Source organism: Copidosoma floridanum, unplaced genomic scaffold (assembly GCF_036245765.1).
Source record: "Copidosoma floridanum isolate Cflo_tuat_1 unplaced genomic scaffold, Cflo_Japanese_pri ptg000030l, whole genome shotgun sequence".
Classification (NCBI taxonomy): Eukaryota; Metazoa; Arthropoda; class Insecta; order Hymenoptera; family Encyrtidae; genus Copidosoma; species Copidosoma floridanum.
The window spans coordinates 11802752-11826613 of record NW_028321907.1 but is presented as its reverse complement, the minus strand read 5'-3'; the positions used below and the strand labels follow the sequence as shown (position 1 = coordinate 11826613).

General features: G+C 41.7%; 7 protein-coding genes across 9 annotated transcripts; 5 read left to right on the top strand and 2 right to left on the bottom strand.

The window, feature by feature from the left end:
* Positions 1-1502: 1502 nt before the first annotated feature.
* On the top strand, positions 1503-2817 carry LOC106636823 (ankyrin repeat domain-containing protein 16). The gene is made up of 2 exons (XM_014349351.3): positions 1503-1578; positions 1675-2817. The coding sequence occupies exons 1-2, from the start codon at positions 1573-1575 to the stop codon at positions 2581-2583; spliced, it is 915 nt and encodes a 304-aa protein (XP_014204837.2). The 5' UTR covers positions 1503-1572; the 3' UTR covers positions 2584-2817.
* Rtca (RNA 3'-terminal phosphate cyclase) lies at positions 2768-4572 on the bottom strand. 2 transcript variants are annotated; one of them, XM_014349350.2, is made up of 2 exons: positions 4419-4572; positions 2768-4332 (listed from the first exon to the last, which is right to left on the bottom strand). In XM_014349350.2, the coding sequence occupies exon 2, from the start codon at positions 4243-4245 to the stop codon at positions 3115-3117; it is 1131 nt and encodes a 376-aa protein (XP_014204836.1). In that variant the 5' UTR covers positions 4246-4332; positions 4419-4572; the 3' UTR covers positions 2768-3114. The 2 variants fall into 2 exon arrangements, with proteins under 2 accessions (XP_014204836.1, XP_014204835.1); XM_014349349.2 differs by having other exon boundaries at positions 2768-4329.
* Positions 4573-4923: 351 nt separating this feature from the next.
* On the bottom strand, positions 4924-6849 carry LOC106636825 (pre-mRNA-splicing factor RBM22). The gene is made up of 3 exons (XM_014349353.2): positions 6521-6849; positions 6393-6446; positions 4924-6309 (listed from the first exon to the last, which is right to left on the bottom strand). Exons 1-3 carry the CDS (start codon positions 6572-6574, stop codon positions 5185-5187), a joined length of 1233 nt encoding a protein of 410 aa, XP_014204839.1. The 5' UTR covers positions 6575-6849; the 3' UTR covers positions 4924-5184.
* Positions 6850-7373: 524 nt separating this feature from the next.
* sno (Protein strawberry notch) lies at positions 7374-12450 on the top strand. 2 transcript variants are annotated; one of them, XM_089596142.1, is made up of 4 exons: positions 7374-9484; positions 9558-9932; positions 10026-11878; positions 11959-12450. In XM_089596142.1, exons 1-3 carry the CDS (start codon positions 7699-7701, stop codon positions 11729-11731), a joined length of 3867 nt encoding a protein of 1288 aa, XP_089452268.1. In that variant the 5' UTR covers positions 7374-7698; the 3' UTR covers positions 11732-11878; positions 11959-12450. The 2 variants fall into 2 exon arrangements, with proteins under 2 accessions (XP_089452268.1, XP_089452267.1); XM_089596141.1 differs by having other exon boundaries at positions 9558-11878.
* A 193-nt stretch (positions 12451-12643) lies between these two features.
* car (vacuolar protein sorting-associated protein 33A) lies at positions 12644-15265 on the top strand. Its single transcript, XM_014349376.2, has 8 exons — positions 12644-12968; positions 13054-13247; positions 13317-13801; positions 13884-14004; positions 14074-14234; positions 14308-14850; positions 14926-15048; positions 15136-15265. Exons 1-8 carry the CDS (start codon positions 12864-12866, stop codon positions 15219-15221), a joined length of 1818 nt encoding a protein of 605 aa, XP_014204862.2. The 5' UTR covers positions 12644-12863; the 3' UTR covers positions 15222-15265.
* Positions 15266-15506: 241 nt separating this feature from the next.
* Positions 15507-19088, top strand: LOC106636817 (TBC domain-containing protein kinase-like protein). Its single transcript, XM_014349344.2, has 12 exons — positions 15507-15873; positions 15948-16197; positions 16280-16508; positions 16575-16849; positions 16924-17070; positions 17141-17261; positions 17335-17674; positions 17756-17962; positions 18029-18288; positions 18366-18493; positions 18571-18733; positions 18808-19088. Exons 1-12 carry the CDS (start codon positions 15669-15671, stop codon positions 18913-18915), a joined length of 2433 nt encoding a protein of 810 aa, XP_014204830.2. The 5' UTR covers positions 15507-15668; the 3' UTR covers positions 18916-19088.
* A 180-nt stretch (positions 19089-19268) lies between these two features.
* Positions 19269-23827, top strand: LOC106636763 (protein broad-minded). Its single transcript, XM_014349263.2, has 8 exons — positions 19269-21058; positions 21152-21489; positions 21555-21760; positions 21829-22179; positions 22404-22723; positions 23131-23308; positions 23377-23592; positions 23684-23827. Exons 1-8 carry the CDS (start codon positions 19269-19271, stop codon positions 23813-23815), a joined length of 3531 nt encoding a protein of 1176 aa, XP_014204749.2. The 3' UTR covers positions 23816-23827.
* The last annotated feature ends 35 nt before the right edge of the window (positions 23828-23862 follow it).

Below are 23862 nucleotides of genomic sequence, written 5' to 3'. Positions count from 1 at the left end.
ATTTACTAAATTAGTTGCGGCTGGTTTATAATTGATCAAATGGCTCTACTACAAGTAGTAATAATCATTTGGATCAGCGCCATCTAGCGGTAGTGATTTTTTTGGCCAAAAATTGCTTCTGAAATTCTGAAAGAGAGCTTTAGGCAGCTTAGCCCTAGAGCCATTTAATTACTTATAAACCAGCCGCAACTAATTTCATAAATATAAAATAAAAAGTTAACGTTGTTTGCACTGTTTGCGTCAAGTTTACAATTCATCTATTACCCAAAAGTATAAATATATATGAGGTTGATATTCGTATAAAACATACATTGCAAACTTGCCGCAAGCAGCACAAACAATGTTATCTTTTTATTTTGTAATTACTAAATTAGTTGCGGCTGGTTTATAATTGATTAAATGGCTCTACTATAAGTAGTAATAATCATTAGGATCAGCGCCATCTAGCGGTAGTAATTTTTTTGGCCAAAAATTGCTTCTGAAATTCTGAAAGAGAGCTTTAGGCAGCTTAGCCCTAGAGCCATTTAATTACTTATAAACCAGCCGCAACTAATTTAATAAATACAAAATAAAAAATCAACATTGTTCGCACTATTGGCGGCAAGTTTACAATTCATCTATTACCTGAAAGTGTAAATATAAGGAAGGTCGATATTGGTGTAAAACATACACTGCAAACTTGCCGCAAGCAGCACAAACAATGTTATTGTTTCATTTTGTATTTACTAATTTAGTTGCGGCTGGTTTATAATTGATTAAATGGCTCTACTATAAGTAGTTATAATCATTAGGATCAGCGCCATCTAGCGGTCGTGATTTTTTTGGCCAAAAATTGCTTCTGAAATTCTGAAGGAGAGCTTTAGGCAGCTTAGCCCTAGAGCCATTTAGTCACTTATAAACCAGCCGCAACTCTTGAAATAGATACAAAATAAATAATTAACGATGTTTGTGCTACTTGCGGCAAGTTTGCAGTGTATGTTTTATACGAATATTAACCTCCTATATATGTATACTTTCGAGTAATAGATAAATTGTAAACTTGCCGCAAACAGCACAGAAAATGTTGAATTTTCATTTTGTATCTGTCAAATAAGTTGCGGCTGGTTTATAATTGACAACATGGCTCTAGGGCCTAAAATATCTAAAGCTTTCCTTCAGAATTTTAGGGCCACTTTTCAGTTTAGAAATCTGAAACGCTAAAACCAGCCGCAACTAGTTGTGTAGATAGAAAATAAAAAGTTGACATTGGCTGTGCTGTTTACGCCAAGTTTACAATCCATTTTTTACCCAAAAGTCTACCTCCAAAAATATAGATATTCATATGGTTTAATAAAATCGACCATATGGCATTACTTAGTAGTAATTACTTTAATTACTACACATAACTTCACGTACATCTTACACCGTGCTCTCTTTACCAGAATGATAAAATCAGAGGCTGTAAAGTTACGTATATAGGTCGTGGTGGGTAACGCCGCTTGTAACGAGGGCTGCCGATGAAGCCCGAACACGGCCAAATGTGTGGAGAGAGAAAAGCAAATGTGTTGATTCATAAAAATTGACAGCTTCATCATGCATGTAAGTGAGGGTCTTATACTTAAGTAAATACAAATCCTGCTTGTCCTTATACCTTATAAAATGTAAACGATGACCGACAATGCATATTATACTCAGAAGTTTCTGGCCGCTTGTCAAAACGGACACTTGGATAAAATAAAGCGCTTCGCCGAGGAGCACGACATAAAGGACTGGACCATTTACCGGCACAAGACGACAGGTGATACGGCTCTGCACCTGGCAGCTCGTCAAGGCCACCTCGAGGTCGTTCACCACCTGTGCGAGAACTGGCCGCACCTCGAAAAGGTGCTGGTGGTGGTAGACGCGGCAAACTTTGACATGAAGCGTCCACTGCACGAGGCCGCGCAATTTGCCCGCAAACGGATACTCCGCTACCTATTGCACTTGGGCGCAGAGGTGGATGCCCTGAAACGAGCAGACTGGACGCCGCTCATGCTCGCTTGTACCCAGGGTGGCTCAGATGCTCTGGAGTGCGTCGAGACTCTGCTGGACTATGGGGCAAACTCGCGTCTAAGAAACAAGGACGGGTGGACACCACTGCTGCTCGCCAGCCGAACCGGGGAGCCTCGGATAGTCCAGCTTCTAATCGACTTCTCGCCCGAGTGTGTCGATGACCGGAGTAACAACAAGCGCAGCGCGCTCCACATCGCTGCATTTCACGCTCACCGAGATGTTGTCGATCTGCTGCTGAAGGCCATGCCGGAGCTGCTTGAGGCGCGTGATTCTGCTGGTTGCACTCCACTGCTAGAGTCGGTCAAGAGTAAGGATCCCGGGATCACGCGGCATTTGATCGAACAGGGAGCCAACGTCGAGGCACTTGACAACATTGGACAGAATTTGGTGCACGTAGCGGCTTCTGTGGGAAATGTAACGGTCATTCGATACGCTCTGACTAAGCTAGGGGAGCACTTTCGCGGGGCAACGGATCGGTTTGGCGTTACTCCGTTGCAGATTGCAAAAAAAAATAAACAAATCGAGACTGCTAGACTGTTGGATTTTTGCTGATAGGAGCTGATAAAAGATTATTCAGTTGCTTGGTTTTAAAAGTGATTGTCCTTTCAAGACTGATATGTAAATTGATGATTGAATGCATGCGCGCTGTTTCTGTTGACTGTATTTACTGGAGATAGTGTACAAAATTTTTAAGAACTCTTTTTTGTTATAACAAGTAATTTATTACAACGACTGACGAGCTTGTAAAAATTTTATTGACAAAATATACGCTTAATCTTATACCTGAATAAACTGACATTTTTTTATTTCAAAAATTGTGTAATGCATGAATTTATGCATGTTTGAAAATTCCTGTAATTCATCCTTTCTGTAACTGTATGATATCAAGGATACCTACAACTTTTTCTAAGAGTTCAAGAAACGATTGCAACACTAAAAAAACAGTTCCATTACATAAAATGTGCGTACAAATGTTAAATAGATTTACCACAATAACACAATAACGAAAGAAAAAAAAAATCTGTATATTAATTCGTTGTAAGATAATTATAACTTATGAGTGAAAAAAAGTAACTTCAAGTATTAACTTAAATATTCATTACACAGTCCTAATCCATTGCACTCAAGTATGTGAGAACCATTTTCATCTTTGTTCAATGAAAAAGACAGTCCCTTATCTCCTAACATCAATTCTGCAACTTGCTTTGCAGTTTCTGCATGACAAGTCAACTCCATTTTACCGATTTTCACTCTCGAGGTGCCCTTAGCAAGAACCATTAGAATAACCATTTGGTCTTGTAAATGCTGATCCACACATGAATCCATTAATATTGGAGCCAAAAGTTGGTAGGCTGCATCGATTCCCGAAGGCGTTTGGGCTCGAGTCTCTGAATTTAGGCCTGAGCCCCCAAAAACACAATCTTTGCTTGTCTTGCACATCAAATTAATTCCAGCTTCATGACCAACAGTGGCATTTCTTGGCTCTTTGTACGTGATAATGTCAATTGGAGGTACGCAAATGCTTCGTTTGGACAGCTCATCGACAACTGTGGAATGGGCATTATTCGTCATTGTCTGTGCCTCGTTAATATTCACAGAGCCGGCAACATATGACCAGCCCTTTATGTCAGTTGGGACCCCGGCATCCAGTAACTCTATGCTCTTCAAATAACGAACAGGAGTCACCTTCATGTGAACTTCACCACCACCTTGAGGATAATAGCCCCTCTTCAGAATATCCATCTCAAAGTCTCCCCCAAACCTCTTTAAAAGTGGCTTGAAGACGTTTTTGATGTATTCTACTTGTGGGCCAAAGGGCACGTTGGTACCACCTTTGAGAATATACGTGGCTGCTCTGGACGAGAATAACGCACAAGGCAGGGCAATCTGTATGAGCAGACAAATACAACCAGCCGTTCTGGTGTCAGCGACAAACTCTTGCTTCTGGCTCTGCAGGTAACCAGGCTTGAAGATCAGACGAGTCGAGCCTATGCGGGCGCCTATCACCTCGGCGTTGCACATCTCTTTAACGAGCTCGACGCCCTTCAAGTGCTGGGCCGAGAGACCTGGCCTTGGACGGCCAGCACGGATATTGTCGATCTCCACGGGAATCCGGTAAAGAGCACTGAGGCACAGGGCCACTCGCAACACCTGACCACCACCCTCACCTAGACTACCGTCTAATTTGACAAGCTTCTCCGACGACACCGACATCCTCGACGCTCCGGTTTTGGAGAAGTTGGTTGCCGGCTACTCTGTTTTGACTGCTATTTTCGACGATGGTAGCAGAAAACACAACTGCTTAGAAATCGATAAACGATATATTTAAGATGTCTGATCAACTTTTGAGGAGGTTGCCTACTAATTTCCGGTTATTTTTTTCTTACCTCGTATAGTAATCCTCGAATGACGTTGAATACTTAATTACTTTTACGTTATGTGCGACAAATCAAACAATTTGAAGTGGTTATGTGTGAGCCGAGTGCAATATATGACACACTCGAATCGAGCTTTGTTGTGGTTGTAAAGTGTGTGCTTTAGGGTGCACTTACAGCAATATTTTGAAGTTCGCATTTCGAAAAACTACTTACTTAAATGTCTTTTTACCATTTTTTTCAAAACACGTATATGTACATGGATAAATATACATATAATAGCAGAAAAATATTTTCATAATGATTGCTAAGCCTGAATAAGTAACTTTGAATATGTTTAATTCATATATAATTATTGACACCCGAGTATTGGAAAAACAAAAAGAAAAAAAAAAAAAAAAAAAAAAAAAAAAAAAAAAAAAAAAAAAAAAAAAAAAAAAATGTAAAGGCAGCTTTATGAACAAAAAAAAAAAACTACAATTTTTCAACTATATATTTTTGTATTTACATATTTTTAAATTACCTGTTTATAACTTTAAAAATTCGCAAAAATATTTGTATTTATTAAAATTGTTTTTCTTAATTTGTAAACTCAAATGATAACACCATAGTAGTCACTGACAATATTCAAGCTTAAAAATGGTCAACGAATTCTCAAAATTACAATTGTCATAATCATAAATTCCAAACAACTAAATGTACTTTTGAATCTTAAATAGTATTTGCTTTCATGTAAACTTATTACACTATGCAAAAATTAACTTAGTTTATGTAATGATTATTCTTCTGGCCAAGGTTTCCCTATACCTTGAGATGCTCCCATTCTGGATGGATCTTGACTGGGGTAGTGTATGCCTGTGGGTGCCGTGCCAGGTGGATATATTGGCGCGACTGGTGGAGCCATTGGAGGAGTAAAAAGGAAAGCAGGTGGTGGCATTGGCGGAGGCGGAATAATTGGCGGTGGCATCATTCCAGGTAGATTGAAGAAATTGTTGGTCACGTTTTCAGGTGGTGGAGGCAGAGCTCCCGGAAGACCAGGCACAGGCTCCAAAGTTTCTCTAACACCCTCTACTGCCGATACCGCTTGCCGACCCTGAGAGCGTCCCCACTTGATAGTTAAGCGTCTGCCACCAAGTATAAGCTTGTTAAACGTCCTTTCAGCAGCTGCCTCTGCAGCATTACGCTGCGTGTACTGTATAAAGGCACACTGTTGTCTGGGAACCATTGTTATCGACCTAATTTCGCCATACTGATAAAAATGATCTCTCAAGATCTTTTCGGTTATTATCTCGCCCAAGTTGCCGACATAGAGCGTCGTTATAGCCTTGTCCTCTGGTGGATCCAGTTTAGGCATTGCGGCAGCCCTTCTCATCAGTTTATCCGCCACCGGGTCATTAACACCATAGTAACGATCCTTGATATTCTGATCTGCCAAGGGGTCGTCAGGATCCGTGGGCTTTTCATGCCGATAGGGGCACTCCTCTCCTCTCTTACACTCCCCTTTCACCCAAAACGAACATATGTGCGGTCTGTTTCTCTTGTAGTAGGGTGATGTCCTAGCTAGCTTCATCAACAAATCGCTAGCTGCTGCCGATTTTCCAACGGCCCCAGCAGGTGTAGTAGCATCAATCTTACTGATCTCACTGTCAATGTTCTGAACGTAGTATTCTTTATTCACGTCGGAGCGTGGAATATCATCCTTGATCTTGAGAGCAGAGTCTCGCACTTGGATAGGTAGACCATACTCCAAATCCAATAGACAGGTCTGACAAACGTTTTTCAACCTGCTGCAAGTTTGGCAGACTTCTGTTTTCTTGAACCTCATTCTGGCACCTGGACACCAGCGGAACACTGTAAACGGTCGCATGCATATTTTGCACTCTTTGCCATACTTTTCCTTGGTCTGAAAAATCAGGTAAGAAAAATTGGTTAAACAATTATAAATTAAACAAAAAATATTGGAGCTACGAAAAATTTTTTATTTACCATACGAATGTACGGATTATCTCCTAAGCAAGTTTGACACAAAATTGGAAATTCCTGTCGACAAAAGGAAAATTTTGTAGGTTAGTTTTTGATTGTGCCTTATTATGTAGATTTGCCAAAGTACTCACAGCATCTTCCCAATTCTGCCTATTGTATGTATTTGTCGTCTTTGACATCGACATTGTGGCTCAATTGTAGGAAACTAGAGTTCGTTTAAACAAGAATAATAAATAAAGCCCCGATGTGCTATTTATCACGCCATACCTACGCAAATTTGTGCTGTAAAACTATCTTAGGTGTGCTAAAATGATTTTAGTATTATACGAAACTAAGACACGTACACAGTTACACACTCGCACGAAACTACAACTTGACAAATGATGAAGTGCTCACCATCTTGTCATAGATGAAAATTGTCTGAACTTTTTCGCGATATTTATTTTGTGTTTGTCCACGTTCCCAGCAGAGGGGGGAGGGGAGGGACATCAGACAATCAAAAATTTGCTTCGGGTGTGTTCGGGCTTCATCGGTGGCCCCCTCGTTTTAAATGTCAAAATTAAAGAGTATTACGCTTAGTATATTATTTTAAAAGATTATATGTAAATATACGTGTTACGTGTTGACTCTATGTACTCGATGTATATTATGAACCATGTTCAATACTCATATGTTGTACCATGGCTGTGTAATTCACCTTTAAAGCCAATAAATCTATTTTACTACTACTACTACAAAATTAAAGAATACTAGTATAAAACAAAATGTACATATATACATACGTTTGGGTATCATTCATAGAGGTATAATAATTAAAAAATAAATTATTATACCTCTATGGTATCATTGCCCTTATTGGTAACTTTTTACTTTTCCCCTAAAATAAAGTTACTTTGTCGCGTTAGGTTAGGCTCTGGCTTACGGCTGGCCTAGGTAGGCTATCCGTAATTCTGTGTAGTTTTTGACCGCATAGTTGTACACAACACTCGCAAAGCAAAGCAGAGTGAAAAGAGACGGCGTCCTCACAATTTGATCATACAATTATTATCCCATTAATCATTAAAACTCGTATCAAAAACTAAATTTGCATAATCCAAAAGATAAGGTTACCGTGTGTGTGGATGCCCACGATAAAGAGGAAAACAAACAAGTGCTCGTCGGTCCCGAACAATCGACGAAATCTGTAGAAACACGTGAGAAAATCAAGCTAAGCGCATTTGCGAGTCATTGACCGAATCAGTCCCTTGACCTCTGTATCTTCGTGTTGTACAGTCCTGACAGTTGAGCAGAGCAAGGATAAGGGCGAAAAATGAGCGACGACAGCAGTGACAGCGACTTTGATGAGGATCCGGACGAAATTGGAGTCCCGGGTGGCGGTAAGGATCTCGCTACGGTTATGTCCATCACGAGCTCGAACAAAAACGAGCCGCCAAAACCCTCCAACGTCGTGCCACAAGGTGTCAGTGGCCTCAAACAGCAGCCCTTGACCGTCCGGTATAACCAACACAGGCCACCCGTCCCGAATTTGCCCAATTTCGGCACGCGCTTCGCCAACCACTCGAACAACTTGGTAGGGATGCCTCAGGTGGTCAACCGCCCTGCCCAAGTCGGGCTCTCTGGCAAGGAAGTCTCGAATATGTGGATGAACGCCGACACCAAGCAGATGCCTGTCATCAACCCTCAGGCCATCATTACCGAGGAAGACGAGGACGACGAGGAGATGGGTGTTGCTGAGACTTATGCCACTTACCGGCCGGCCAAGCTCAAACTCGGGAGGCCTCATCCTGATACCGTCGTTGAGACCGCGTCCTTGTCGAGTGTCGAGCCTGCGGACGTTTGGTACAATCTGTCTATTCCCAATGACACCATAAGATCCGGAGCGCTGTCGGCTCTGCAACTCGAGTCCATTACCTATGCCTCTCAGCAGCATGCTCATCTCTTGCCCGATGGCTCCAGGGCTGGCTTTTTTATTGGTGACGGTGCTGGTGTTGGCAAGGGCCGTACCATCGCTGGTATTATATTTGAGAACTACTGTAAGGGAAGGAAAAAAGCCATTTGGGTTTCCGTGTCCAATGACTTGAAGTACGATGCCGAACGCGATCTCATGGACATAGGAGCGTCCCAGGTCAAAGTTTATGCACTCAACAAATTCAAGTACGGCAAGTTGTCGTCGAGTACGAATGGGAATGTTAAAAAAGGTGTCATATTCAGTACCTATTCGGCTCTTATTGGTGAGACAGGCTTAACAAGCTTAGGTACAAAGTACACTAGTAGATTAAAGCAATTGGTGCAGTGGTGCGGTGAGGATTTTGATGGTTTAATAGTATTTGACGAATGTCACAGGGCAAAGAACCTTTGTCCCTCTGTTAGTTCGAAACCCAGCAAAACAGGTCTAACAGTATTGGAGTTGCAAAACAAGTTACCAAAAGCAAGAGTCGTTTATGCCAGTGCAACTGGTGCTTCTGAGCCGAAAAACATGGCTTACATGGTACGTCTGGGCATGTGGGGCAAGGGAAGTCCATTTTCGACTTTCAATGATTTCATAGTAGCAGTGGAAAGGCGTGGAGTTGGCGCTATGGAGATCGTGGCCATGGACATGAAGCTCAGGGGAATGTATATTGCACGACAACTTGGCTTCCAAGGAGTCACGTTTAAAATCGAAGAAGTTCCTCTGTCCGAAGATTTTAAAAAAACGTATGATCAGGCTGTTAAACTGTGGGTCGAGGCAATGCAAAAGTTCCATGAAGCATCAAATCTTATACAGGCCGAAAGTCGAATGAAAAAAACGATGTGGAGTCAATTTTGGTCCTCGCACCAACGGTTCTTCAAGTACTTGTGCATCGCCGCAAAAGTCAAGCACACGATAAGTTTAGCTCGAGAGGCACTCAAATGCGGCAAGTGTGTAGTCATAGGTTTGCAGTCAACTGGCGAAGCTCGAACTCTCGAACAATTGGAACGCGAAGATGGAGAACTTAATGATTTTGTATCCACTGCTAAGGGAGTCTTTCAATCTCTAGTCGAAAAACACTTCCCAGCACCCAATAGAAATAATATTAATCGCGTGTTAGGATTAAATTTACCTCTGTCGAATTCAGGTAAGTTGATTTATGTTTAGTTGTTGTGTCCATCAACATTTTTTTACATACTCACATGAAACAAATTATTTAGATTCTTGGATGAACCCTAGCAAAAGGAAAATAGTGCAGCCCCCGATTCAACCAGCTCCAAAGAAAATCCGTATTCTCGACTTGTCTGATGACGAATCAGTGGAACCGGAGAACGGAAAATCAGACTCAAATTCTGTAGTCAAACAAATTGATTCAGAAAGCGAAGACGATGCGCAATCCGACGAAGAGAATAGTGACGTTAACTCGGACTACAATCCGTTTGACAGCGATAGCGATTCAGACGTCGATCCTTGGGATAGAAGAAAAAAGAAAGAAGGAAAGAAAACCCTGAAGAAAAAATCTAAAAAATCAAAAGCCAACAACACTTCAACTCAAGATACAATACAGGCAATGCTGATGAAGAAATCTGCACCGAGTACAACCATGATTTCAACAGCTTTGAAGACAACAACAGCAACAACAACAGTACAACCTACAGCAATGAAGACAATAAATATGGGTGTGGGAGGAAAGAGCAACGGTGTAGCAAGCTCTTCCTCTTCTGTATCTACTTTGGCGCCCAGTCCAATGATTTCAAGTAATGAAACACGTGATCAGAATGCATCTGCGAATAGCATCGACCGTGCTTGTAACATGAAAGAAGAATTGCTAGCGAAAATCGAGACTCTTGGCGTGGTACTGCCTCCCAACACCTTGGATCAGCTAATCGACGAGCTTGGTGGTACAGAAAATGTAGCTGAAATGACGGGTCGAAAGGGCCGCGTCGTACAGACCGACGATGGCTCTGTCAAGTACGAAACGAGATCAGAAATCGACGTGCCACTCGAAACCCTCAACCTCACCGAAAAACAGAGATTCATGAACGGCGAGAAGACGGTAGCGATAATTTCCGAGGCTGCGAGCAGTGGAATATCGCTACAAAGCGATCGCCGAGCGCGAAATCAGATGCGTCGTGTTCACATAACGTTGGAGCTGCCCTGGAGCGCTGATCGGGCTATCCAGCAGTTCGGTAGGACGCACCGTTCGAATCAAGTAAACGCGCCTGAGTACGTATTTCTCATATCAAATCTGGCTGGTGAGCGAAGGTTCGCTTCGACTGTCTCCAAGAGATTGGAAAGCCTCGGTGCCCTCACCCACGGGGATCGACGAGCCACCGAAACTCGAGACTTGTCGCAATTCAACATTGACAATAAGTACGGGCGTGCGGCCCTAGAAACTACCATGAGGGCAATAATGGGATTCGAGAAGCCATTGGTACCGCCACCGCAGGACTACCGAGGCAACTTTTTCAAAGATATTGCCGTTGCTCTGGTAGGCGTCGGGCTGATCTACAACGAGAACGGAAGCTACTCTTTGGACAAGGACTACAACAATATAACGAAATTTTTGAACCGAATCCTTGGCGTCCCGGTCGAGCTGCAGAACTATCTGTTCCAATATTTCACGGATACCCTCAACGCCATAATCACGCATGCAAAGAGGTCTGGTCGGTTTGACATGGGCATCCTCGACCTCGGAGCTTCGGGAGAGTCTGTACGTCGCGTGAAACTTATCCGCTTCCTTCGAAAGCACGCGACGGGTATCGCACCGACAGAGTTGCATATAGTTCACGTCGAACGCGGTATGAACTGGGAGGATGCAGAAAGTCGCTGGACTCAAACGGAGGATGTCTTTGAGGGTTTCTATCTGAGCCATCACGTGCGCAACGGCAAAAGATCAGTCCTGTTGGCAGTTTGTGGCAGTGAGTTGAAAAAAACCGAGTCCAAGAGAGACCAGCTTTACATACTGTACAGGCCAAACACCGGATTGCAGCTGCGCCAAGAGACGCTCACAGAACTTGAAAAGAAGTACAAAAAGGTAAGAGAGGAGGAAGCAAGAGCTCACTGGATCTCGCAGTATCAGGCCTCGCTAACTACGTGCTCGCATGCGTATTGGCGTGGCAATTGCAAGAACGCTACCGTTGGTCTCGAGTGCGAGACCGGCCTAAGACGTCGGTCCTACAATGTATTATCTGGTTCTGTGCTCAGTGTGTGGAGCCAAGTCGAGACTATACTGGCCTCGCGTCTTGGTAACAACTCCAAAATGCAAGTTGTACGATTGCGTACAGAGGATGATATCAAGATAGTGGGCACCCTCATACCCAAGTCATGTATGGATGCGCTGCGACATGTCTTGCAGACCAATGCCGAAAAAGTAGAGGAGCAAAACTTTTAGTTGTTCGTAACCAGATCTCAAGTTTATCTTACATTAGTAGATTTATAAATGTCAACCGCCTCATCATCTTTATACTGGCAAATCGTCGTTTTGATTTGAAATACTTTCATTGTCATAAAATTTCGAGCGAACCGCTAGATTTCATTTGTAAGTGTAAATGTTATTGTAAATAATTTAAATCACGATTAAATTAAATTGATTAACGTGTATTTTTTTTTTAAATACAGGCTGCAAAAAAATTCACGAATTTTTCTCATTGACACTTTGAAGCACGTGGCTTTGTAATGTTGAACGCGAACGTGTAAATAAAACATTTTCTTTAGCGTAAATTAGCTTTTCAATTGATTTCCCGAACACGTATTTTTTTATATCTGCCGTGTAAGCTTACACACTTTTCATTCCAGATGGAGATTTACTCAAGCGGCTTAACACCTCGTTGAAGCCTTTTAATTTCAAAAGTGAAGACTTTGATGACAACTACGTGTTTGAAGATAGTATATAGTTGTAGGATTTTAGAATTTTTACAAAGTGTTGAATTAGAAAAATTGTACGTGCCTTTTGCCAAAGAAATCGCAGTGTGAACTTTTACGTTTATTACATTTAAATGATAGAACTCAAGTGTGTTGTTGATGATGTTTGGCTGAGTTGCCACAAAGTTTTATAATTTATCCCTTGTGATGATGTTTTGTAAGTTTTCGTAATAAATAGATCTATTTTTAAAAACTCATATAAACTTAATCTCGTATCTGCTTTTCATCGTTTAAAAAGCACAAAATACTTAAGCATTTAAACACTCATTTTCAAAATAGTCGGTAAAATCAATGCCTACAGTAATGTTTACTAAAATTGGCAGACGATTTTTTTTTTACTTGGGCGGTGCAGCTGAAATCGTCACATAACCTCATGATTGTTTATGTTATCTTTTTGCTTTAGCTGTCACATTTACTGATTTTTTAATAATATAGGTAATTTTAACGTTTTGTGTGAGGGAGATAGAGTTTTATGGTGTTATGAAATTAAAATTTTTATTACACCATTACACGTAAAAATAAAATAGATGACGAGTTAATCGTAGTTGATCTGTACAATGGTGCAATTGTATTAATATTGACAAAACTAAATAACTAAAATAATGTCTTCCGCACATTTGTCCAGTGGAAAACTAAATATTGGATTACTGCAAGAGCAGGCCAGAAAGCAGCTGCTCTGTTTACTCGAAAAATGTGACGGACCAAAGGTTTGAAAGACTTACCTGTTTACGTTTTTATTTTAAAAAGCCGGAAATTCACCTTTTACGCATAATTTATTTTTTTATTACGTAGGTTATAATTTGGGATGAATCACTTGGTGGGCCGATGGGTCTTGTAGCAAAAGGTGATACTCTTCAAGAACATGAAGTAATTAAAATGTACCCATTGGTAGGCGGACGTCTACCACCTGCTGATGTGAGCAACGTCATTTTTATTACAAGGCCTCATTTAGACCTTATGGATTTTATTGCTCAAAATATTCATGGGTAATTGAAAAACTAATTGCTTAAAATTTCACCGTTTTCATGTTGATTTTTTTTTTTTTTTTTTTTTAGTGAAGAAGGAAGCAGACAGCGCAAAGATTTCCACATATTTTTTGTACCACGCAAAAGCCTACTCTGTGAAAAGAAGTTGCAAAACCGTGGAGTGTATGGAAACTTCACACTAATCGAAGAATTTCCTTGTGATCTTTTTCCTTTTGACAATGACGTGGTCTCCATGGAAATAAGCAGTGCATATCGCGAATTTTATTTAGAAAATGATCCTACTTGTTTGTATCAAGTAGCAATAGCTATACAAAATTTGCAGAGGCTGTATGGTAAAATTCCAAAAGTTACTGGAAGAGGACCTGCTGCCAGTAAAGTCTGGCACTTGATGCAGAGACTAGAAAAGGAAAATGAGGAAACGAAGTCTAAAGAGGTACAGACACCTGTTATTGAGCATTTACTTTTACTCGACAGATCAATAGACTTATTGTCGCCTCTCGTAACTCAACTGACGTATGAGGGCTTGATTGATGAGATTTATGGAATACACAATAGTGAGTGAAAAATTTCACCAACCCATTTTTTTTTTTTTTTTCATCCCATATTAATAACACTACTCAAACATTAATTTTTTAGCCACTGTAAAATTGCCAGCTGAAAAGTTTGCAAGTTCTGATGAGTCGCCTACTATGTCGCTTGAAAAAAAAATACAACAAATAATACTCAATTCGGGAGAAGAGATTTTTGCTGAGATAAGGTATGATACTCAAATGTTTAAATTGAAAAAAGGGCACAGTAAAGAATATTTACGTAACTGTACTTTTAGAGATAAAAACTTTAATGGAGTGGGACCAGTACTGAGTAAAAAGGCCAGAGTGATATCATCGCAATTTGATGAAAGGCATTCTGACAAAAGTGTACAGGAAATAAGGAAATTTGTAGCAAGGCTACCTCACATGCTAGCTACTAAACAATCTTTAGCCAAGCGTGGGTATTTTTGTATAGTACCAAATGAGTTCAACCAGACTAGAATGAATATTTTTTCAAAATTTTCCTTCAGATACAACCATTGCAGAAATGATCAAAGAAGTTACTGACTCCACGAATTTCTTGGAAACATTGCAAATCGAACAAGAACTGCTCAACTGCATAGATACTGACAAACCAAATTCTTACATAGAGGACTTGATAGCCCAACAAGAACCAATTTTAAAAGTACTGCGACTCTTGTGCATTCAATCTATAACGAACTCTGGCTTGAAGCAAAAACTACTAGATTATTACAAACGAGAAATCGTGCAGACTTACGGCTATGAATACTTGCCGACTTTACTAAATTTGGAAAAAGTAGGCCTACTAAAAGTCCAACAGTCCGTCAGGCAGTACACGGTGTTACGAAAAGCATTGAGACTAACGGTAGAAGACGAGAGCGAAATCGCGCCAAAGGACATAAGCTACGTACATTCTATTTACGCGCCTTTGAGCATTAGATTGGCAGAACAATTAGTGCAACCAGGAGGATGGCAAGGGCTGAATGACATTCTTGGTTTACTGCCAGGACCTGCGATCAACAGTGTTGCTCAAAAATCGGCTTCTGGCAGAAGTAGAAATTTTTGTTCTCCAGTTGTTTGACTATCAAGTCAAAAATCTATGATTTTTAATGTCTATCGAATTTCAGGAAATTCAATGACAAGCGAGGACTCATCTTCGGAGCCATCAAAACTCATATTAGTATTTTTCATTGGTGGCTGTACATTTGCAGAAATCTCGGCCCTGAGATTTCTTTCCCAGCAAGAAGAATGTAATATATCGACTTTTGCACGTTTATACTTACGTATTTGTCATGTCTTGAAAATTTATGGTTTTTTGTTTAATTCTCATTTTTCAGTAAACGTTGAATTTGTCATTGGTACAACCAAACTCATTAATGGAGATACATTCATTTCCTCATTGATGGAACAAATGCCTAAATGATTTACGTGTTTTGTAACTATCGGATTTGTCTCAAATCTAAATGAACTAAGTATTTTGTAAAATTGTATAATAAATTTTTATTTTAATCAAAAATTTGTTTTACTTTACTAATTTTTGTCATATGAAAGAAGTATGGATTTTTTGTTTTAACGTCATATTTGAAATTTAGCTGTTTAGCCGCGAACTCAAATCAGCTGATGATGAGAGGTGTCTCTCTCTCTCTCCTGACATTTCATTTAATATATATAGGTATACACTTTACACAACAATATGACATTTTTCCCATGTCGTTTGTAAAGTACGAATACAGTTTTAAAAAAAATGAAAATAGTACGTGGAGACAAGGATATTAACACAAATTTATAACCTCAGTGATAATTAAAGCAAGTGAATGACGCAGGTTATATGGTTTATGAAAAAAAAAAAAGTAGTTGGTTAACATAAAAAATGTGTCCTGCATTGTTGGAAAACGAAGAAAGATGTTTTGGTGGGATGACTTTCTTTGCCCAAAGCCATCCAGCTGAGCTTTGCGGCAGTAACGGACTACCATTGACTCCAAATTCAATAACAATATTGGGAAAAGCTCAGTTCCTCAAGACAATCAATCATCCGAATTTATCCCAATACTTGGATATTATTCGCAGTAAACATGGTGATTTAATTTTACTTTTGTAAAATATTGTTTAAATCATACCTCAGTTACACAATTATAATTCTACTCTTTAGAGCGTACAATAGTTGTTGCCGAGTACAGAGGTGAGCCACTTTCCTCAAAACAGCACCTATCTGTCAATGAAACCATCAAAATAGCTTATCAGTGTTTGGTGGGATTGAAGTATATGAATGAACTTGGACTGGTACATAGTCATCTCAGTCCAGACAATGTCCTTGTAAATAAGAATGGAGATGTTCAGCTTTACAACTTTGGATTTTACTATATGACTGATCATGGAAAAAATGTTTCGTTTCCTATAGGGTACGCCAAAAATACACATTTCTTATTAAGATTCAATGTTTTGCTTCCAAAAAGAGCATGAAAATTTCGTTTGATCCCTCAGCTATCCAAAATATACTGCTCCAGAAGTTTTTCTCGGGAACTGCACAAAAAGCGTCAAAGTAGATTCGTGGTCCTTGGGAATCATTATCGCGGAAAGATTACTCGGACGCACTCTTTGGCCAGGTGTTAAATTGTCTCAATGCTTGAGAAAGATTTTAAGTTTGATTCATACTGAGAACAGCGTGTTTGAACGGCTGTCTCGCGAAAACAATTGTTTCAACGTTTATGAGGTTTGAGTAATCACCATCACCAATCGAATTTTCTGCATGAAAAATACAATTTTTCAAATTATGTAGGAACTTCCTGAAAATGTAAAAGAGTTTGTCAACGCGTGCTTGCAAATTCGTTCATCGTTGCGCAAAACACCAGAAGAACTGTTAAATTTGCCAATTTTCGAAGATTTCTTGAAAAAAGATGCCAAAGAGATAGAGGGTAGCGTATATGAAAACATAATCAACCGAAAAATGGACGAACTTTATTACTTGTGGCAATTAGCAGGAGGAGATATTTCGATAGAGTTAAAAAAGCAGGGTCTCATTCGTTCCAGACCTCCAATTTTATCAATACCAAAGTAAAAAAAAATTGTCTTCATGTAAAAATTAATTTTCCTATCGAGATATTATTGTAAAGTCACTGTTTTTACAGTCTTGTAATTTTACTTGGTCAAGTGTTTGGACGTCGTGATACAGCTGGGCTGCTCGATCTTAGGGTGGTCAAAGTTCCACTTGATACATTAATCCAAAGGTTATCGCATATTCCTTACGTTGCAAATTATCCTCGGCTTACAAGCCAGTAAGTACATAGAACATTAAAAATGTTATGGAAACTTGAGAAAATAAGTGCTTGTGTATTAAAATTTCAGAATGTACGTGCAAGCTCAAGATGATTTGACCGAGGCTGCTTCACAGTTACCACTAATAATAAGAGAAAGAGACACAGAATATCAATTTTATCGCATCGTTCTGTACGATCGATTACTTCAGGTAAATCAATGAACAAAAACAGTTGTTTTTTTGCAAATGAGTGCTTGCCTCTGAATGAGCAAATGACTTTCAGATCTACCCAATTACCAGAGACACTATAATTCGCGAAGCTCACAAGGATATTCCACCACCAGTAAGGGCTGCAGTTTGGGCGGCTTTACTGGATGTCACTGGTGACATTCAAAAACGTTACGATATGATAGACAAGGAGACACCTACGCACACAGACAGGCAGATCGAAGTGGATATTCCCAGGTGCCATCAGTACAGCGAGCTCTTATCGTCCGGCGCCGGTCATGAAAGACTACAAAGATTACTAAAAGCCTGGGTTCGAGATAATCCTCATTATGTGTACTGGCAAGGGCTTGATTCCCTTACTGCGCCGTTTTTATTTTTAAATTTTAATAATGAAGGTAAACTATATATTATTGGTGCATCTATTTCAAAAAAGTGACCCTGCCAATACCAACGGATAATATTATAAAAATTTTCAGCTCGAGCTTTTGCTTGTCTGTCCGCTTTCATACCAAAGTACCTTCATAAATTTTTCTTAAAAGACAATTCGTCCGTCATACAGGAGTATTTGGGAAAATTTTCTCAAATCATAGCGTTCCACGACCCACAGTTGGCGAATCACTTAAAATCTATAAGTTTTGTGCCAGAATTGTTTGCCATACCTTGGTTTTTGACTATGTTTTCACGTAAGTTTATCAAATAACAAACGAATGACTATATTTATTGTTCAAATAACTGTTAAAAAATTCCAGATGTGTTTCCTATCCATAAAATTTTACATTTGTGGGATAAGCTTTTACTGGGAGATTCGTCATTCCCGCTGTTTGTCGGCTTGGCCATATTGAAACAGTTACGAGATTCTTTGCTCACATCAGGATTCAACGAGTGCATCTTACTTTTTTCCGATCTTCCCGAAATCGACATAGAACTTTGCGTGAAAGATTCCATGTCGATGTATCAAAAAACTCCAGATAGCATAACGTATCGAAGACATCAGTTCAATCAGGCCCAGGTCTGTATTACCACTAATTAAGTAGATTGTATTTTTGAAGAGTCTGATTTTTATTCGGGAAATAAAAAATTTTTCAGGCAACTAATTGGTCGGAACCGGAACCTGGAACTGAAAAAATGCCAAGAATCAGTGTAGACGACTTTTTGAATCTACTAGACAATTCTCCAGATAAAATAATTGTGGTTGATATTCGCAATAATATCCAGTAAGAAAAAAAAATATGTTTCGTTACCACGTAATAATCGAATAAATTTTATATTTCACGATTTATTTTTTTCATAGATTCGAAAGAAGTTCCGTGGCCAGGAGTATAAACATTCCATTCACTAGTGTTCAGCTTTCCAATGTTCAAATTGATACTCTCGGACCACAAGCCAAACCTATTGCGGAGAACAAAGACAGTATCGTTGTCATCATTGGCCCTAGTGAACAAAATAATGCTTTGGTACGAAAATTTAATACCCAGTGCTAAGTATCAAAACAATAAATTGTTAAATGTCACACATCATTCTCTTGCAGTTTGCAGATTTTCTGATGAGCTGTCAAGTGTTTGGAGTTTGTTCATTGCAAGGCGGAATTTACGCCCTGCGCTCCAAAGCACCCAATATATTGGTTACTGCACGTTGAATCGTGAAATCTACTTTTTTATCAAACATGTAAATAATCCAACGTTGTACAAAAACTGATGGCATGTTTTTATTCGTACTTCCAATTGTACATACTAAAAACAAAGATAAATTTTTAACCTTTATCAATTGTATCCATATGAAGAATACTTGTGACACAATACATGATGTAAATGAACGAAAGGAGTTTTATTTTAAATCCACCGCTTGACCAAACCATAGCTGTACCCATCGAGAGTAACCATAGAAACGAATGCAAAAACACTGTGCATCACTGGTCATGGACTAGAGATAGTGCAGACTGAACGAATAAAATGTAAACAAATCGGCGTAAACAGAATAATAAAACCAAAAATGGAGAGTCACCTGTCCCCCAAGTTCAAAAAGTGGATGAAAAAGTGCGTAACCGACGAGTTCTCGAGCACGATAGACGAGAACCTGAACGGCGAGCGAGACCCGTACGACGTGGCCCAGAAGATCATAAACTCCCGTGAAATGACGGAGCTCACGAACGCCATAAGAACCTCCTTCGTCGAGCAGATCGGCGAAAGGGTGGCGTCTCGCGCGACGATGACGACGACGGCAACTCGTTCGAGCTCGGCGGCAAACTCGCGGCCCCAGACCTCGCTGTCCTACGTACTGAGCGATCTGTCTGAGGACGATTGGGTGTCGGTGAAAGGTGCCAGCGGCGATGGCAACGGGACCGACGAGATCGGCAGAATCGTCGAGCAGATCGGCCACGACAAGCCGGACCACGTGAGGCTCGCCGGCTACGAGGCTCTGCTGAAAAACGAGCCGGCCAACGCAGCGGCGAGCAACTCGGGCCCGGCTCTGCTGAAGGCACTGAGGGACGCCCTGATCGACGGCGGTAGGTCTGTCTTCGAGGCGAGTCTCCTCGTGCACGCCAAACTGCTAAATTGCCCCCGGTACTTGGACGCCTACGTTAACCTGCTCAGCGCCTTCGCGGACTTGTACCGGTCGAAGAAGCTGTCCGATACCCTGCCCACGATACTCAGTGGTGTCAACTTCAAGGTCTTTCTGCACGTGAAGCTCTTCCGAGTGATGCGACTGATCACCGATCACCACGAGGAGGTGCTGAAGGGCAGCAGGACCACCGATAAGCTCTCCGAGGACATGATCAGCCAGTTCGTCTCGTTGCTGTCGTCTCACACGGCGATCACGGTCAGCACCGGCTCTGCTTCAAACCCGAAGAGACCCTTGAGCGCGCTGCAGATAGTGTCGGTGCTAGATCCCCGAGCGAGCTGGAGCAAGAAGTGGATGCACGGGCTGATCACGCGGAAGGTCCTGTGCTCGGCAATAACCAAATCCCCGGGTCTGCTTAAGCACGTCGTCGCTAGTGTCAAGAGGGGCTTGGAGAACCCACCAGCCGGCGTGGCGGTCACCATGTCCGACGAGCCGGCCGGCGTTTTCGTCTCGGGCGATTCCGTCGAAGCTTTCAGTTTCTTGCACTGCTTGAATCTGCTCTGCCAACTCTGCGCCACGGCAACCGGGCGAGCTCTGCTCTCGGAAACCAGAACGGAAGAGGAGCTTTCAGCCCCAGACTTCCTGGCCTCCCTGCTTGGCTGCCTCAACGGACTAGCTTTCTCGGACGCGTCCAACGCGCTCTACGAGACGGTGCGCGCCGCGCTCTCGGGTCTACTGAGTACGCCCGTCGTGCTGTACGACGCCAGGTTTTATCAGGTGGCTCTGAGCCCGCTCGCGAAGCCAGAGGTGAGACTGTGGCCGCACACCCTAGACGTTCTGAGCCACATGCTCGACACACCAGACGGACCGAGCTTCATGATGATGACGGCCAGCGAGTGCAGGGCCGGTAGTGCTGCTGTCTCCTCGTCCGCGTCGATAGCTGAAAGTAGTCTCAAGCAAAGCTCCAATAGTAATAATAATCCGGTCGTCACGGTGATCGCCTACGCCGCCAACTTGCTGAGACAGCCGGTGGCAGTGATGAGCGCCGAGCACGTGACCGACCTGTTCAGGCTGATTGGCAAGATTTTTCGGATGCACGAGGTTTTTCGCGTCACCGAGGATGTGGTCAGGCAGAGCTTCTATCCCAGCTTGACCTACATGTACGGCAAGCTGGACAGGTACTACATCGAGAACGAGATCAAGACCCAATGCCTGGTCAAGTAAGTATAGATTAAATTTTGAACTGAATTGTACATAATAGACTGTACCTGTATGTTTGACTGCGAGTGTTGGTGATTTCTATTGTTTTCCAGGGCAGTCAGAGAGATGATGATGAACCTGGTGTCGATACCTCTGGGCCTCCAGATGCTCTCGAACGAGCCATTAATCTTCGAGGAACTGATTCGTGGATCAATAGCTCCGGTTCGGGCCTCCTGGAGCGCTTACGACGTCATCGGCTTCGTTGCCAACTCTGGCTTTCTGGCTCGCGGAGCCGAGGTGCTAACCAGCTTGGCACCCCACGTGCTGTCGACACTGCTCGCCGAGTTGGGCAAGAAGCTCGAGGACCCGCGGGAGTTTTACGATCCCTGGGAGAGCGACGACGTCAAGGTCTTCCTGCACGTGCTGGCCCTCTTCTCGCTGAACGCTCCATGTAAATATTCGGGGGGATTCTTTTTCCCCGCTTCTCTCCTCTAGTTTTTCCTCTCTGTGCTGCAGGTTTTTTGGCTTTTATGATGACGGACAGCAAAGACGAGGGTAAAAAACCAGAGGACGAGAACGAGTACGTGAAAAACCTCCCGGAGCTCTTCCAGCGCTTTGCGGATTCGGACTCGCCGTACCACTACCTCGGCCTGTCAGTGCTGAAGATCTTGCTCTGGAACCTGGATGTCTACCTCTTCCTGGTCAATCTGTTGGACTTTCAGGTACTTGGGGGAAAAAAAGCTCCGTCATTTTTGGAGCCCAAAAGGTCAATGAAAGTACACGTTTGCAGCAAAAACTCCTCCAGTTCCAAGAGTATCTAGTCGAGGCGACCGAGGAGGAGCTCAGTTTCGAGGCCCAGCCGAGTTACGTTGTCGATGAGTGCAGCATGCTGCGCCACTCGATAATCGTGAGCACCTACTACGTGCGACACAAGCGAAACGAGTCGTCGACACTGCCGGAGGAGGTGCGCCTGTTCTCCAAACTACCGCCACCCCACCCTCTGGACGGCGACGTCAGACCAAGCGCGTCGAGCGAGAGCGAGCTCGAGGTCTGGTTGAGCGACTGCGGCCCCGTAATCAGGGACAACAGCTGGATCCTTGGCACCAGGCGAGCCCACAGAGCCTCACCTGGTTCCCTCGCGGTATTTTTGGAGATGAGGCTGTTGTTGTTCGTTGTGCAATTTTTTTTCTACATGTACATTGGCTCCTAGATGGGTACCCGACTCAAGTAGGGCTCCTCTACTTGGGGACCGGTTTTCATCTATGTCTACAGTTTTATCTTTTCTTTTTTTTTTTTTTTTTTTCTTTTCATCTATTCGTAAAATTCGTGATTCGAGCAAGGAAAACTCATGCATTTAATTTGCAGAGCTACGTGTTGTTGAATCTACTGGATCAGATGGAAAAGGCTATTCCTACGGTGGAATGGGTCGAGGGCTTCAAGTGGGATCAGGAATTGAGGTGCAGCGACGATTACTGGCTACCGGAGGAGAAGTGCGGAATCGACCTGGTCATGCATTACGCTTCGATTAATGGACTACTGGAAGATACGGACAAGTCCAAGGGAGATTTGAAAATTTTTATCCAGTCAGCCCATTGTTTCATCAATTACAGCAAACCTGAACGTTATGGAGGCTTCGACTGGTTCTTAGCCACGGTTTTCTTGATCTGTAGTGGTGACCTCGACAAGTTAGTATATTTTGGTTACTATATATGAATGTTGGTGAGCAAATGTTACTATTGTGTATGATAGAAAAAAAGCCTCAGTTGGCCGCGAATCGAACTTATTGACAACCGGAGCTCAGGTTTTTAAAATAAATCTTTTGTCGATGCAAAGCCCAACATTGACGTGAGTTTGCATATTTGAAAAAAGATTTATCAATGCAACGCAAGCTCAACAGTCATCACGCAAGGACTCGAGCTAACCAAATTTCATCATTGGCCAATTTAGGTCTCAGGTTGAAAACTTAGTCATCAGAGTCGTAACGTTTATATTTTTCGTTACTTTTGACTTAGAACATTTCGTTCATCACAGACCTGTTTGTTTGTGTGTTTTAATGATGATGATTAATTGGAAATTTTTTTGATATATTTAGGGCAAAGACATTTGTAAAACAGATCCTACATTTTCCATCAGTGATGTTTATGTGGCCAGCATTGGAAAAAGTCATGGATGGTGATGACAAAGAGGAATCTTATACAAGGCTTTTATTTGCACATTTACTCGAATCAATAATTAGCCTGGAATTTCCCACAGTGAAATTCGCGTTGAAAGTGAGTATTATTTAAAAAATATTTGTTGATTTCATCGACAAACGTAAATTTTTACGTTTACTCTTCAGTGGGAATGTGGTATGGACTGGTGGATGATATGTGATAGACTGTTGACGCAATGCTTCATGGGAATTCTTCCTTGGAGCGAAATCGTGCACTACTTTGCAATAAGCATATTGTATTCACCGGATTACATATTATACTATTGCGTTTCATTATTGAGTCACTGTGAGAGTGACATAGTGAGCCATGTGACGAAAGGAAGCATGTGGCCGGAAAATATGGTACGGAAGTAACATTATCTTTGAATAATAGTTCGTCCAATTATGTGCTGACTCGGTGAATTTCATTAATTTTTACACTCAAATTATAAAGGTTCTTGAAGATTATCGCTGTCACAGCCAAATTGGATTAATGGATCGACTGGGAAAAAGGTACGGAGGCAAAGTTCTCCTATCATTAACTCAGCGCAAGCTCAGCTTCTCTGACGTTGATTTCACAGATTAAAATGAAACAAAAAAAAAAGATCATGGTTGACGGAAACAAAAAAAAAA

Coding starts and splice junctions, on each gene's coding strand:
- Rtca (XM_014349350.2), bottom strand. CDS start 4,245: ATGTCGGTGTCGTCGGAGAAGCTTGTCAAATTAGACGGTAGTCTAGGT.
- car (XM_014349376.2), top strand. CDS start 12,864: ATGTCTTCCGCACATTTGTCCAGTGGAAAACTAAATATTGGATTACTG. Junction 14,005..14,073: donor GAGATTTTTGCTGAGATAAG/GTATGATACTCA, acceptor CTGTACTTTTAG/AGATAAAAACTTTAATGGAG. Junction 14,235..14,307: donor TAAACAATCTTTAGCCAAGC/GTGGGTATTTTT, acceptor ATTTTCCTTCAG/ATACAACCATTGCAGAAATG.
- LOC106636817 (XM_014349344.2), top strand. CDS start 15,669: ATGTGTCCTGCATTGTTGGAAAACGAAGAAAGATGTTTTGGTGGGATG. Junction 17,963..18,028: donor GTTTTTGACTATGTTTTCAC/GTAAGTTTATCA, acceptor AAAAAATTCCAG/ATGTGTTTCCTATCCATAAA. Junction 18,289..18,365: donor ATCAGTTCAATCAGGCCCAG/GTCTGTATTACC, acceptor AAAATTTTTCAG/GCAACTAATTGGTCGGAACC.
- sno (XM_089596141.1), top strand. CDS start 7,699: ATGAGCGACGACAGCAGTGACAGCGACTTTGATGAGGATCCGGACGAA. Junction 9,485..9,557: donor TTTACCTCTGTCGAATTCAG/GTAAGTTGATTT, acceptor CAAATTATTTAG/ATTCTTGGATGAACCCTAGC.
- LOC106636825 (XM_014349353.2), bottom strand. CDS start 6,574: ATGTCGATGTCAAAGACGACAAATACATACAATAGGCAGAATTGGGAA. Junction 6,447..6,520: donor GGCAGAATTGGGAAGATGCT/GTGAGTACTTTG, acceptor TTTTGTCGACAG/GAATTTCCAATTTTGTGTCA. Junction 6,310..6,392: donor ATAATCCGTACATTCGTATG/GTAAATAAAAAA, acceptor CTGATTTTTCAG/ACCAAGGAAAAGTATGGCAA.
- LOC106636763 (XM_014349263.2), top strand. CDS start 19,269: ATGGAGAGTCACCTGTCCCCCAAGTTCAAAAAGTGGATGAAAAAGTGC. Junction 21,490..21,554: donor CTTCTCGCTGAACGCTCCAT/GTAAATATTCGG, acceptor TCTGTGCTGCAG/GTTTTTTGGCTTTTATGATG. Junction 21,761..21,828: donor TCAATCTGTTGGACTTTCAG/GTACTTGGGGGA, acceptor ACACGTTTGCAG/CAAAAACTCCTCCAGTTCCA.